This window comes from Phaenicophaeus curvirostris, chromosome 1 (genome assembly GCF_032191515.1).
Source record: "Phaenicophaeus curvirostris isolate KB17595 chromosome 1, BPBGC_Pcur_1.0, whole genome shotgun sequence".
Classification (NCBI taxonomy): domain Eukaryota; kingdom Metazoa; phylum Chordata; class Aves; order Cuculiformes; family Cuculidae; genus Phaenicophaeus; species Phaenicophaeus curvirostris.
This window is the reverse complement of record NC_091392.1, coordinates 183127790-183143533: the sequence shown is the minus strand read 5'-3', so window position 1 is coordinate 183143533 and position 15744 is coordinate 183127790. Positions and strand designations below refer to the sequence as shown.

Genomic DNA, 15744 nt, shown 5'->3' with positions numbered 1-15744 from the left:
GATTTGCAAATAGAATAGAATAGAATGCAAATCTAGTTTTGGATATTTCAGACCAGTATTACATTTTCATTCTACAGAGTGAATGTAACTTTTGGCAGAACAAATTGTGAACTGTTTGGAGCTTTTGTGGAAAAAAGTGAACAACCATGCACAGACGTGAAACAATTTCAATATTTTGTGTAGACTCTATTACACATTACTTTTAAGCTTTCTAAGACTCTAATACGCCTACACTTCTATTTAGCCTAAATATCAAGCACATAAATAATTCCCTCGATTTCCTCATTCGGGGTTAAACCTGTACATAGCTTTTAATAAATCAGAGAATAAAATGCAAGATATCCATTTATATATCTTACATTACTGAGTTGACATCTGACAGAGCTTACATCTGAATAATGACAAAAAGGACAAAATCTAAGCTGCAATATAATGTATTATGTTAAGAAAATATATATGCACGTTCTTTGATATACAAAAATAAGCATATTACAGCATCTAATTGAAATATACTACAATATCGAGCACTTAAAAACAACATACTTCTTCACTGCTCCTCGTATTCCTAGTATTTAAGTAGGTATTACATATGAGAAGCAAAATTTTTATGTAAAACATTGCTTATATTTTTCTTTGAAACACTTCATAAAATTTCAAAGAAAGCCTCAACACTTCACACTGAAAACTACCGTTTCATGGGGCGAGTATTCATCTTCTGCTTGTTGTACAGAAGTCTGTTTGTAGTACAGGTCACTGCTATTGAAGGGTCAAGACACAAAGGCTCTGCTGTAGCCAAAATAAGTTGGCTCTCAAGTAGAAGCTTGTCCTCCTGTAATATACACAGCTATTAATAAATGTATACGTATGAAGACTTTTACACTAATTAAGTTGATATATAGCTACAAATATGTGCACATTATCTTAAAGAAAATTGGAAAAAAAAAGCATGTGGATAGTCAACAAAAGATACTAAACACTTAAGAATCACTAACCATTTTTATGAGCTATAGAGCTTTAGGTGGGTTTTCAACAGGATGAAAAGTCCTTCTGAAAAGTATGGGTCATGTTGTGCTTTTCCAATTGTTTTGTTTGTTCATTTGTTTTAAACACAGTACTAGTGGCAATGAAATTATTTTCTGTCAGTGATTTATATTGATGGACTGGCAATGAGTACTACTAAGATGACCTATCTGGGACTTTAAATTACAATTTGAAATGTACTTGAGCATGACTGTGTGCTCTGAAATACAAATGAGCACTTGCATCATTAGACACCAACTGCTGTCTGGGGCTGTATGCAGAAGAAGAATGAAGTAAGGTAAACTAGCTAGAGTAACTCCAATACTGTCATTCTGCATTACCAAAAATTAAAATTCTATAAAACTTTTAGCAAATCCTTGATTTCTATGGCATCTTGTGGGAAGATGATATTAAGTTAATTTGGCAGCTCACTGGATTGTGCACCATGCAGCATTATGCGCATCACTGACAGTCTGAATTAATAAAAAACACGATCAGTTTTGTCTATCAGATTTTACTAAACAAATAAATACTTTAAGTACATTTTATTTTATTGTGTATTTACCATATCACTGTAAAGTTTAAAAATAACTGCTAACCCACCTGTGTCCATTTGTGGTTGTCACTTGTTATAGAATGTACATCACAAATTAAAGTCTGAGGAAGAAGACATAACAGCAATTAGCTTTCGACTAAATAAGATTTCTCAAAATGTGTTCAGTGATAGTTTGTATCCATTCTAGTAACTATTGTTAACACTGAGGAATGACTTAAAATACCTCTTACCTGCATTGTAGGACGCAAAAGAATGTGCTTGCTTTGGTACGTTGGAGATTTCATGTTACCCGACTGCCTATAGTCACGTATTTCTGCTATGACACATCCACAATGAAAAATATTAACCTAGTTGAAACAAAAAAACCCACAACTTGTAAATAAATAAATACCTGCCTCTGCCTCCAAAAAGAAGTTTGTTATATATCATATAATACTTAGTGATACTATAACTAAAGCTAATCACTAATTTGGTCAGACCAGTGGTCTTTACTACATACCTATATACACCTAAAATACAAGCACCAAATGTGGTGTTTTCATATGCCAGCAATGTAGTCTTAAGAAAAATTCCCACGTCAAATATTTAATAATGACAAAGAGCACAGGATATTTTGCTAAAGCACAGAGTTCAAGTCACTTCACAGCCTTAACCATAGCAATCTTTCTTCTATCCTTTTCTCTCTGGTATTTTTCTCCTATATAACACTAAAATTTTAATTTGAGGCATTAAATATTGCAGTTCCAAATGCACAAGTGTTTTATGTCTTGTGGTTGGAATCACCTGTGTGAAGCATTCAAAAAATCAAGGTATATCTGGGTACAAAATGTAAGTTCTTTCTGAATAACAACAATAAAAAAATCTTTCAAACCTGAGATTTTTCTAAAAGATCAACCAAAATAGGTGGTAGCTCCTCTGCATCCAAATATTCAAGCAGCTCTCCTTCCTCATAAGGCAGCCGAATGGTCTCAGAATCTGAATTTAAACAAAACATATTGCTTTTCTTTTGCCTTCCAAGTTCAAACTTTAACAATGTGAAATCTAAAACAAGCTTGTCACAGGAAAAAGCAGGGCTGGTGGAAACCTATCCAAGCAGGCAACATTTTTTTACACAGTATTAATTTTAACATCCATTTCTGTTCCCAGAGCTTGATTTTGCTCCTACTGTGCAGAAGGCAACATGCCTTTACAGCTCAATGGCTGAAATTTTTTCTGCCAAATGATATGCTCTTATTGCACATCAAAATCCTAGATTTAGGAAGCAGTGAAAGAAACAATTTCTTGTTTCATAAGGTATAGAAGGAACCTGAAGCAAGAGAAACTCGGATAAGTAACTCAGGAAGCCAGAGGGAAATAAGAGAATGGAAAGCAATCAAAAGACTAATACCTACTGATGTACAATGCACAGAGATCATTTCTGAGCACGTCAGCTTTGTGCAGATTTTTAGATCAAGTACAGTTGTTGTTTTTTCCACAAAGGATTATGTTAGAAATAAAACATTTAAATGTAAGCAGCAACACATTCTAACTATTCAGAGCATTCAAAATATTTTTGAAAACGAAATAGCAGAAATATTACCTGAACCATTTTTTCCCCTGAGCATAAGTGAATAACCCTCATTTCCTGGATAGAGGTTCACTACCAGACATGACAACGTCTCCTGCATAACCAGCTTCTCAAGCAAATTCACATTTCGCCTCAGCTTCTGCTTTAAAAGTAAACATTGCTCATGAACATAATACCATCAAGCAATTAGTAGAAAGAAAAGCAATTGCTAGAATATTATTTAGATTAGTGTTGAAGTATACATCTAAACAAGCCCACTTAAATTTAATTAGAATACATTCAGCCGAGTATATTCATTATGTATTGCTATACACGCTTATACACAGAGGTTTTTTTTAAAAAAACATTCATTTAAACTAAAAAAAACCCAGACAATACAGTTAAAAAGATGACTCCATGCCACAATGTAAATCTACAGTGCACTATTGTGGTTTAGTGGCAGATCAGGATGGTTGGACTTGATGATCCAAGAGGTCTTTTCCAACCTGGTGATTCTATGATTATCTGTATCACTTCTATGAGCACAATTTATACAGTTAATTATACACCATTTGACAACAAAAAATATGAAGCAAAAAAAAAAATGAATATTCCTAACAGAAGCAGGATTTAAATATTGAATTACACCATTTGGAAGCTTTATTAATTGCATTGCCTTGCCTCCATTTGCTGAAATTTGGTCCAGTAGCTGCAGGGACTACCTTATTTAACTGTAAGAATGATCTTTTTCCACATATAACAGGTATACAAAAAAACCCGGTTCGTATGTTTCAAAGGTATCCTACAAGTTAAACATTTTTGAAGCCTCCTTAGAACATTGAATTCTAAACCTCAGATAATTTTACATCCTACTGCTCTACTAAGCCTTCACAACTACTCATTTCATATAGCAGAAACTTTTACACTGAAATCCTAGGATCTTTTTCAGATTCTAGTCTAGCAAGCCTGATCCGGTTCCTGCTGTGCAAACATTGTTAGCCATTCACTACTGATGTTTTAATCTTTAAGCTTAACACCTTACTCATGACTGTGATTAGAATCAGCATAATATGCTAAATAAAACCAACTAAATCAGAGTCACACAAAAGAATTACATGCACGTAGTAACTAATATCTCATTTGCATTTGTCTTCTCATTGGTTTTTAGTTCCTTTCGCAGCAGCAATACAGCAGGCTTCACTGCTTGTTCTTCTCATTCCATTTGGTATTCACAGTTGAACAAAGTAGCTTGTGCCTACTACACCTTAGATTTATTGTTGCTAAGCACTACACACTAGCAATTCATCTGTTATCGAAGAAGTAAATCTAAATGTACAACAAAGCACAGATTCTAAAAAATTCTCCACCATTTCTACCTAGGGCAGTCACGCTACACAATTTTATTCTCAAAGCAATGCCAACAACAATGCATGCAGCCCTGGAACTTGACCACAAATGACTTCAGTGACACAGGATTAAGTCAGACTGACTAGGTCATTCGATCCAGACTAGGCCTTGCTATTCATATTATATCAGGTACTTATTTTAATAGTACTGTTATCTAGAACTTGTCAGACACCCCTCTCCTTTCTAGACCATTTTTTTGAAATTCTCTTTTCACATATAGAAAAGCACCTCAAGAATGCCATCTTTGCAATCCTCTGTCAGCATTCTACTTCATTACCTTTAAAAACAGATTGAGGGATTCCAGGTGGTCATTGGCCCTCCTACCACTTGTTTTTTAATTAAAACTGAACTAAGAAGATGCTATTAAATTACAGAGTTCAGTCCACTAAAGTCATAATAATTGTTTCTCCTGTGGTCTTAGCCTTAGATAACTAAAACAGTAACCAGAATCTATTCTTTTTTTAAACAAACAAATAATGCAAAATAAATCAAGTATTTTCTGAATTTGCCTGTTCAGACAACAATGAAAAACATCTTAACAATTTCCACTTACCTTTATCTCAGGCTCTTTTTCACATTCTTCTATATATAAATCATAGAGTTTTTGAAATACAGATTTTCTGAAATTGAAAAAGGTTAAAATGTAACCAAAATTAAATCAAAGAAAAGCTATGTAAAAGCTAAACAATGAAACTCTTACTACCTTCCACTGGATAAATATTTTCTTTTGGGAGGTCTCTGACGGGCACTTTCAATGATATACTAGAAGAGAAAAATAAACAAAGATAAACAAAGAACAACATGTATAAAATCTAATTCCAGCTACCATACAACTTCATTACCAGACAGTGTTCTATGGATAAAGAAAGTTATTAATGATTATGGTACATGCTTGTTTCAAAACCATACTAGACATAATCCCGCGTGCATTACTGTCACCAAGAAGGACAAAGCTCAACTTAGCTGTGAAACACAGCATTTCATGGCTATGGCATAAGTTGCATGCAAAGTCTTGATTTTACATTCATTTTTTGTATTTACAGTAGTAAATAATACTGCTGTACTTCGTTAACTACCGCAGTAAACACTACTGAATTTAACATGATAACATACAATCAAGTTAACGCATACTGGCTCAACAATATTTACAAATAAAGTACCCCTCTACATGACCAACTTCAGGAAGTTTAATTTGCCCTTGTTTCTTGCATTCACGCTAGTTTGCTCTATAGAGCTGCATATAATGAATATAATTCATGTACATTAAATATTTTTATTTAAAAAGAATAAAGATACTACCCTACATTAAATACAATTTATATTCTAACAAGCTTTTGTCAAATCTCTATTGTTCGTCTGAAGCATTTTGCTTAACAGCTAAGTTCAGGATTTCAATGGAAAGAGGTTTTCCTACAGAAACGCCTATTTCCCATAACAGGGTCCAAGGTAAGCATTATATCAGATGTCAACATGAAACAACACGGATGTGAAGACACCTGCCTCTCTGTTGTAAGTGAGCTACCCTTAAACACAGGATTTTGCCATATATTTCTGCCAGCTCTCTCTGGATCACCACTGTACCACTCTGCCTATTTCATAGCACACAGATTTGATGATTTTAATGGGGAAACAGAGGCCCTGCATAGCCTGTCCAAAGCATTATTGCATCTGATGATGATTTTAGTGCAACAGGAAAGAGACAAATGAAGTAGCAATTCTAGTGAGAATTTTGCAAAACCAGCATTACGTGTATGATAATTCTTTATACACACAAACATTTACATAACCTGTTCCTCTTGTACTTTTCAGAAGAAATACGAAAATACAGCAGTTATTTTTTAACTGTGAGAATAATATATTATGTGCAAACAAAAAACATAGCTACTCCTTACCTCTGCACGATCCAGTGCCAGTTCTAAAGCTTGTTGCTGCAAGAATTAGAAAGATTTTTTTCAGGAAGTACATTAGCTGTTTAAACACTCTCATACACAAAAATCACTACAAAACACTCTATTACTACTGATATGAATTCATAGTTAGAAGACAGGCTCAAACATTCTTTGGCACATACTAAATTTAGCAGTTGAAACCTCATGCAACTGCATCAACAGTAATTAATCACGCTACCAAGTGTCTACACTTGCAAGGTTTTAACTAAATAATGAAATCTTAGGACAATTAAAGGCATTTTGAACTAAAAGTAGGAACAGAAATTACACCTAATAAAAGTAATAACAAATATTAAGCAAAATAATTGGAGATGACAAATAGAGGATCTAGGCTACACTATTCAATAAACAGAGTGAAGAGCTTTGGGAGACTCTTCCACTCCTTAGTAAATTTTAGAAACACTTGTAATAGATACTACTTCCTACATACATATTTGTGTTGTTTCCTCAGTTTAATCCACCCCTATCAGCTGTTCATGAAAGCAAATGCCTTTACTTGAACCTCAAGGAATGGAAGGACATGCCCCATGAACAGCAGAACTAGTTATTTCATACATTAGAAGAGAATCTAGTGCTGTGGGGGGGAAGCATACAACAGTAAGAGCAAAGAAATATACAGCAAAAATATTTGTGCTTTCTAGCGTTCACCTACAGTGTCTCCAATACAAAATTTCTTGCTCATGCTTGACAAAAAGAACACTCAACGCGCCAATTAGCTCATGAGAACCTGCCACTACAAAACATTAAAATTTTTAAAGTGTTTAGGTGTTTATCTGAATATGTCAAATAATCATATTTTCTATATAGGTCTAGTAGACAACGGCATGATTTCAGACATTCAATTCACAGACTGCTTGAGAACAGGTAAAAATTCACGGCAATAGTGTCAGAAGAATACTATGGCTAGAAGAATACTATGTGGAGACAGGATTTAAACTCCATCCTTAGCTATCTAACACCAGTCATGACTGAAAACACACCACTGTGTGATAATCCTTCTGATGAACTGGATGGTGACTAAGTGTTTAGAACTATTTACAGGCTATGAAGGAAGACACCCCTGAAAAGAGAAACACCATAACTCAGGAATGACAAGCAAATCTCTTTTTTTAAAGATGATGAGAATAATTAATGGCGTTCTCTTCATTAGTCAGATATCCAGCAGACTAGAGTGAAAAGATCTCAAAATATATTATCTGAATCATAACTTACCATTGTAGCAGAAGCTGGGTGACCAAATGGCAGATGATGTACTTAAGAAGACTGGTGCATCAGGCAAAGAATCATATTTTATGGTCACACTTGGGGCTACTGAAAAAAATGTCACAGAAAAAAATATTACTAAGAAACTAAATAAGCATTTTATTTAAACAAAAGATTTTCAGTGGTTCATTGTACCTAAATTTCATTTGTGTAGTACTCTTTCCCCCAAAGGCAAAAAAAGAGAACCTCCCGTCCTAATGACTAGTCACTTTGCACATTTTACATTAGTTAAATTAAATGGTAAATTAGCAGTAAGCAAATAATTAAAATCATACAGTCCAGTATGCTCCTCTGTTGCAGCAGAAATCACAAACATCAGATTGACAGATGCACAGAAGGCTAGAATATTTAATACCAAGCAACCTGAATATTCGGCACACCCGACTAGATTTTTTGCTTCACTTGTATGAATGTATTAGTCTGCAGACAACAAATCCAGTAGCAGTGCCTTCTAGCACTATTTTGAGGTGTTAGTTTAATACTGACTCACAACAGGCGGTCAATTATAAAGTGAATAAAATCTGCACAGCACTAGTGTTTTCCTTAGATGGCCGTGCACTCAGACACTATGTTCCTACACTATTTCATTTTGAAATTCAGCTAGATAGCTTTATGACAAAAAACCTAGCTCAAAACGCCCAATCTTTAAACCCTGCCCTTAGCATCATTCCAATGAGATGTGAACAGTCAAATCATTTTTGTTTTCACATTTGAACACCACAGTGCCTCACTATACTTGAAGCATTCACTTAAGAAATTGCACCACATGTCATTTTTATCTGTTGAAACATTTTGGTTGCAGTTATGTTCCACACCCAGCCACGGATCGGGAAACATCTTCCTAGATTTCAAGTAACATTCGCCTGCTACCTGGCACCTCCGTGGAAGGAATTTTGACAGAAAAAAAGCTCCTAGAGACAATGGCTGGAGGTCCCCAAAAGACTGAAACCTGCTGCCTTCTGGCAGATGGCGAGGCGGTGTGGGAGGCGCAAAGAAGCCCGCACAGGATGGCTCTGGAGGGAATCCACGCGTGTCGCCCTACAGGCCCCCGGCTTCCCGAGCAGCCTTTCCGCCTCCTCCCCGGCTGACGCCCGCTCCTAGGAGCGGCAGAACGAGAGCATCCACCCCTACCGGCAGCGAGGCACAGGTGCGATTCGCCCAGGTCCCACGGCACCCGCACCGCCAGGCGGGCAGCGGGGCCGATTCGCGGGGCCCGGGAGCGGCCGGACGGAGCAGCCAGGCGGCAAGGGCCGGGCGAAGGGCACAGGCCGAGCCCCGGGCTCCCCCCGCGCCGCCGCTCCCTGCCGGCTCCGCGGGGCCCTGCCCGCCTCCGCCCCCTCCCGCTTCCGCCGCGGCGCTTCCGGTCGCTGCCGGAAGGGGCGGGGCGGTCGCCATAGCGACGCGGGGCGCGAGGCTGAGGGAAGGCAGCGGGCGGAGCGCGGCGGAGGCGAGGGCGAAAGTGCTGGGAAGTCAAGCTCTCCGGGAGTCGTTTTGGTGTTTTAGGAAGCAAGCATCCGTTATCGGGGCTGGGAGACACCGGGGAGCGATCTTCATCAGTCGAGTTGCAGCGAGACGAGAGCTGGGGACAGAATGTATTTCCCATTTACATGCATTGTGGATAAGTCTTCCAAGAAGTCTTATGCACATTCTGTTGCTTTCCAAGGTCTAATTTTAATGTTATTATGAAACTTCGCAACAGTCAAGTCTTGCTAATTTGGAGCATTGGAGTCAGTTCTTTGCCTGACTTTGCCTTTGAGATGGGGAAAGTCTGCAAACAGAAGGGATTACCAGAGACATGTATGTTCAGCACAGATCATGCTTCAGACAGGACGTTATCATCCAGGGGTCCAGAGGAGAGCTCCAAAGATGATCAGAGGGCTGGAACACCTCCCATATGAGAACAGGCTGAAAGAGTTTGGCTTGTTCAGCCTGGAGAAGAGTAGTCTCCAAGGAGACCTTATAGTGACTTTCCAGTACCTGAAGAGGCTACAAGAAAGCTGGGGAGGGACTGTTTACAAAGGCTTGTAGTGATAGGACGAGGGGGAGCGGGTATAAACTGGAGAGGGGCAGTTTTAGGCTAGACATAATGAAGAATTTCTTCATCGTAAGAGTGGTGAGGCACTGGAACAGGTTTTCCAGGGAGGTTGTGGCTGCCCCATCCCTGGAGGTGTTCAAGGCCAGGTTGGATGGGGCCTTGGGCAGCCTGATCCAGTAGGATGTCCCTGCCCATGGCAGAGGAGTTAGAACTGGGTGATCTTTAATGTCTCTTCCAACCCTAACTATTCTATGATTCTATAATTCTATAATTTTCAAAAGGATGAACAGTGTCTGGAAAAACACCATTGTAAAGAAAGCATCCTATCAGAGAGACATTCTGTCTTAACTTTCAAAGAACACAGTTACTTAGATGAAACTTAACTCTACTTTAGCTTAAATCAAAATATTCCCCTTTTTATAATACTAACTACATCTTGTATCACGGGGAGGGCCCTGAGCCAAGGCAGGGGAGGCTGTAGGGGTCAGTGGTGGTAAAGAGCCTGGATACTACTGGGTACCTACTGTAATGCTGCTGTGGAGACATGAACAGGCTTCCTTGTGTGTCAGGGACCATAGAATCATAGAACGGTTTGGGTTGGAGAGGACCTTAAAGATGAACCAGTTCCAACCCCCTGCCGTGGGCAGGGAGACCTCCCACTGTCACTGAAATTGGGAAAAGAAACTTCTGAACACCAATTGGGGGTCTTAAGAAGCAGGCATTGGTTTTAATTCTATATCGGATATACAGGGGGGGATCGATCATCGATCCTCCTGCCGTATACACCAGTGAATACAAGTAGCAAACCTTTTATGCACTGAATTTGTACATATGTATTATATTTTTCATAAAATTCATGCATATAAATCACATTTCCCAATACTAATTATAATAGGTGTCCTTACCCCTTATGCATGCTCCCCACAATCCTTTATTGAGTCTGAGGTCTGCAAAACAGCCCCCTACTCTATTTTGCTGGCATCTGGCTCCCTTTGAAGTTTCCATATGAGGTTCAAAATAAGGTTTATCTTGACCTCCCATCTTTTCTGGTTCCTGAAGTACTGGCGGGGTGCTGGTCTTCTGCAGCCTTCATTTTTTTATTCCTTAAATATCACAAAATAAGGACTTTACTGTTTGTTGATTTCCATGATTAGATTAGGCATTAGTAGGGACGCTAAATAGCAGCTCATATTGGTTTGCTCAGGAGTACAGCACCACCAGACCAGGCTGCTCAAGGCCCCATCCAACCTGGATGCCGTAAGGGTGGTTGATGCATGACTCCTGGGCAGCGCTGAGTTGTGGAAACTGGTTTCTCTGAGAGGAGAGGGGACAGGTGGGGTGGTTTGACAACAATCCAAGGACAGAGAAAGATTTCTTGGGAAAAGTATGGTGGATGCGTGGCTGGGGAAGCTTTCCTTAGTATAAGCTCAGTGCCTAAATGTAAATTTTGCTCAATCATAATGCTCTATGTTCTTATAATTGCCATTTGAGATATACAGTAATTGTTCTAAAGAATCATACCAGGAACATGTAAACATCTTTTCTCTATAACAGATTATCATGAGGATTTTTTTGGACATGCTTCTGAGTAACTTCCTAGAGCTGCCATGTGATTAATCATATCATTATCCAAACAACCATCGGTTTGGAGTGATGAAAGCTAATTTTAAAACTGCATTTGCACTGAGTTTGCATGGCAACATTCTGGTAGCATCAGAGCTACAGGGTTGGCTTCTGTGAGAAGCTGCTAAAAGCTCCCCCTGCGTCCAATAGAACCTATGCCAGCCAGCTCCAAGACGGACCCGTTGCTGGCAAAGACCAAGCCCATCAGTGACGGTGGTAGCACCTCTAGGAGAACAGATTTAAGACAAGGGAGACAACTGCTGTGGAGAGAGCAGAACCAGCAACTATGACACAGTACTCAGGGAAGATCTGTACTCTTCAACTGGGAGCTTAGAGATTACCTAATGGAATCTAAAATGGTATTACATCCTAGCCTGTGGCTGGTCAGCTTTACAGGAGAAATAGAAAAGATGAAAGATAGTCACTGTTTCTGGGGCTCTGCATATAGCATTACGCATTCCTTTGTTGAGCCCAGTTTGGAAGATGGTGGGTGCACATGCAGTTGCAGGTGCAGTTGCAGGTTTCCGTGGGGATTTTAAGGGTCTCTGTCCCCACTCCCCACCTCTGTCAAGTGGTAGGGCAGGTAGCAAGCCTAGACATGGCCGCCTCCTAGGCAGATTATGGCATTTTCTGTAGAAATGGGTAAAGACTTGCTGGAATTTCTGTATACAGAGGTGTGGAGTTTGGAGACTGAATGTAGGAGCTAACATCCTCCTCAGGAAGCAAACAAAGCAAGAAGATTTAATAGCAGATCAATGGTAAATATGAAATGTCGTGGGCTACAGAGAATAAACCAGAGGCTAATGTTACTAGGAGTTATTTTTGGATGCAGTTCTGTTTTCTTGAGAAAGAAGTGAGAACTGGGGAGATGTAGAATGGTCAGAGCAGATCGGCTCCCTGATGATCCGGAGGCAGGCAGTCAGGGTTACCTTGGGCCAGAGGAGGCTATACAGTCCAGGTTGTACTTTATACAGAAAGGCTACTCTGGCTCATCTTTTCCTGCTCTGTGCTTACACAGAAACTAATGAGAATGCCAAAGCCTGCTTTTGATAACTGATGTTGTTGCAGGAATCCGACATCATTCTTTGTCAATCCTTTGCTTGCATTTGGAGTTGGGATAACTGTCATTCTCTTTCTAAAAGCCAAGGAACCTGTAGTTGGAGGAGTTGGGCACTTGGAGCATTTCGAGTAGAGCTCAGAGCAATATAGAAGCAGCCAAAAAATTAAATATTAGTCTATGACACCAAGCTTATGCAATGCACTGTAGCATGCTAGCATATAAAGTGAGGGTTACCTTTAAATCATCTCAGTTGTTTCCTCCGTGTACAAAGCCAGGAGCTAGAGGAGCAAAATGAGGCTCCCATGATCCAAGAGGAGGAGGTCAGAGCCTTGCTTGCCCAACTAGACACCCACAAGTCTATGGGGCCGGATGGGATCCACCCATGGGTATTGAAGGAGCTGGCAGATATGCTGGCCAAACCCCTTTCCATCATCTTCCAACAGTCCTGGAAGACTGGGGAAGTCCCACTGGACTGGAGGCTGGCTGATGTTGTGCCCATCTACAAAAAGGGCCGCAGGGAGGACCCAGGAAACTACAGGCCTGTCAGTCTGACCTCAGTGCCAGGGAAAGTCATGGAGCAGGTGATCTTGAGTGCTATCATGAAGCACATGCAAGAGAACCAGGTGATCAGGCCCAGTCAACACAGATTCACAAAAGGCAGGTCTTGCCAAACTAACCTGATGGCCTTCTATGACAAAGTGACTCGGCTGCTGGATGAGGGAAAGGCTGTGGATGTGGTCTTCCTGGACTTCAGCAAAGCCTTTGACACAGTTTCTCACAGCATTCTGCTTAGGAAACTGTCAGCCTCTGGCCTGGACAGGCGCACACTCTCCTGGGTGGAAAACTGGTTGGATGGCCGGGCCCAGAGAGTGGTGGGAAATGGTGTGAAATCCAGCTGGAGGCCAGTGACAAGTGGGGTTCCCCAGGGCTTAGTGCTGGGTCCAGCCCTGTCCAATGTCTTTATCAATGACCTGGATGAAGGCATCGAGTGCACCCTTAGCAAGTTTGCGGACGACACTAAGCTGGGTGGAAGTGTCGATCTGCTGGAGGGTAGGGAGGCTCTGCAAAGGGATCTGAACAGGCTGGACCGCTGGGCAGAGTCCAATGGCATGAGGTTTAACGAGGCCAAATGCCGGGTCCTGCGCCTGGGGCACAACAACTCTATGCAGTCCTACAGACTAGGAGAAGTCTGTCTAGAAAGGTGCCTGGAGGAGAGGGACCTGGGGGTGTTGGTTGACAGCCGACTGAACATGAGCCAGCAGTGTGCCCAGGTGGCCAAGAAGGCCAATGGCATCTTGGCTTGTATCAGAAACGGCGTGACCAGCAGCTCCAGGGAGGTTATTCTCCCTCCGTACTTGGCACTGGTGAGACCGCTCCTTGAATACTGTGTTCAGTTGTGGGCCCCTCACCACAAGAAGGATGTTGAGGCTCTGGAATGAGTCCAGAGAAGAGCAACAAAGCTGGTGAAGGGGCTGGAGAACAGGCCTTATGAGGAATGGCTGAGAGAGCTGGGGTTGTTTAGACTGGAGAAGAGGAGGCTGAGGGGTGACCTCATTGCTCTCTCCAACTACCTGAAAGGAGGTTGTAGAGAGGAGGGTGCTGGCCTCTTCTTCCAAGTGACAGGGGACAGGACAAGAGGGAATGGCCTCAAGCTCCGCCAAGGGAGGTTTAGGCTGGACATTAGGAAAAAATTTTTCACAGAAAGGGTGATTGGGCACTGGAACAGGCTGCCCAGGGAGGTGGTTGAGTCACCTTCCCTGGAGGTGTTTAAGGCACGGGTGGATGAGGTGCTGAGGGGCATGGTTTAGTGTTTGATAGGAATGGTTGGACTCGATGATCCGGTGGGTCTCTTCCAACCTGGTGATTCTATGATTCTATGATTCTATGATTCTTACATTTTGAGTAATTCAGGAGAGGGGATTTGTCACTGGTACGACATGATAACTCTTAGCAGTCAACTTGGCTTTACTAAATAGGGAGGTAGCCATAGCAAACCATACAGGGGGGGAAGTAAAAAGTGGAGGATCTTCTAGTTAAGACAATGATGTCTGAATGTAAGAATCTCAACTTAACAAAATTTAGGACAGCCTCAGGAATCCCTAGAAATTTTTTTCAAATTATACTTCATTAATTTTTGGATTAACTGCCTTGGACTTCATAAGCAACGGATTTTTTGGTCTTCTTTTGCAATATTCACCATCCAGACTGTTGAGTTTGATCTGATTCCCTTTTGCTTAGTTCATGGTAAATCAGAACAAAATTATTTACATTAGTGTAGGTACATAATGTAACCAAGAACATGAGCTGTATGAATGCTTTCATTAGCACTTTGTGCTGGAGACTCTAGGATATATAGGGAGGAGCATAGTCTATCCTCTTAAGACTGTCTGTATATCGTTTAATCTGTGTCAGTAATTTGAAAGAAAGAGCCCTCATTCCCATCCTTTTGTGTCTTTCTTTGGCCTTCCAGATAAGACAGCTAGACTGAATATTGTCTTGCATATTTTCTGCAGTCTTCTTATGGAAGCCTCCCATATTTCATTGGAAAATCATTGCAGGAATCTTTTCAGAGCTTCGGATTTCATTTTCACCATGGGACAAAAATAAAAGAAAACCTAAGATCCTTAATCTTTTAAATCTGGAGTTTATCATGGAAGCGTTAAGTTTGCACTGAATGTAATAAGGGTTCATAAGCCTTCACAGCAATAAGATATTCTTAGATTATAAAAACCCTGCATTGTATTTATCCCATAACTGACTTATTTGCTTTTCTGAATCCAGTGATTGATATCTCTTGGGCAAAAGGTAAGTTAACCAAAAAAAGATAAGTCAACCAAGCTATGCAGATAGCTAAGAAATTAATAATGGGGTTTACTTAATACAGAGCTCCCAACGGTAATGAGCACTCATGTGCAGAATGTCATAAACATCTCATCAATCAGATGGATATTGGCATAAAGCAAACACAATACTGCTGTTGGCCTGTAATTATTTTTCATTTGTTTAATAAAATGGCTAGTCCTTGTCTGATTGTATGGTTTTGCTGGAACTTCTAGTGGGTTTCACTAAACCCACTAGAGGTCAGGGCTGTACTGCTAAGGTACATCGTTAAAAATCAGCTAGAAAGAAAACTCTTGAGATGTTACCAGAAGGGGAAATTTTGTCAGAGGCTTCTAAATTCTAGAGATTTAAAAGATGTTATAAATATATTATTCAGTTAATATTAAATAGCCCATTCTCTTTCACACTGGTGAAATACGCATATTTGGCAGATCCATGGTTATT

At 40.3% G+C, this 15744-nt stretch overlaps 2 protein-coding genes across 11 annotated transcripts in view; both read right to left on the bottom strand.

The window, feature by feature from the left end:
- Nucleotides 1–8966, bottom strand: part of SUPT20H (SPT20 homolog, SAGA complex component) — a 32771-nt gene extending 23805 nt beyond the window's left edge. For 3 of the 10 annotated variants that reach the window (XM_069882145.1, XM_069882194.1, XM_069882162.1), the window contains exons 1-10: nucleotides 8873–8966; nucleotides 7691–7789; nucleotides 6422–6457; nucleotides 5233–5291; nucleotides 5083–5149; nucleotides 3156–3285; nucleotides 2448–2551; nucleotides 1807–1923; nucleotides 1624–1677; nucleotides 690–829 (exon numbers count right to left, since the gene is read on the bottom strand). In XM_069882145.1, the coding sequence (XP_069738246.1) occupies nucleotides 690–829; nucleotides 1624–1677; nucleotides 1807–1923; nucleotides 2448–2551; nucleotides 3156–3285; nucleotides 5083–5149; nucleotides 5233–5291; nucleotides 6422–6457; nucleotides 7691–7693 (710 nt within the window). In that variant the 5' untranslated portion in view covers nucleotides 7694–7789; nucleotides 8873–8966. The remainder of the gene's footprint in view (nucleotides 1–689; nucleotides 830–1623; nucleotides 1678–1806; nucleotides 1924–2447; nucleotides 2552–3155; nucleotides 3286–5082; nucleotides 5150–5232; nucleotides 5292–6421; nucleotides 6458–7690; nucleotides 7790–8872) is intronic. The other 7 variants (XM_069882154.1, XM_069882228.1, XM_069882172.1 and 4 more) reach the window with 5 other exon arrangements.
- Nucleotides 1–15744, bottom strand: part of SMAD9 (SMAD family member 9) — a 340867-nt gene that overhangs the window by 123816 nt on the left and 201307 nt on the right. The gene's annotated exons all lie outside the window — the stretch shown is intronic.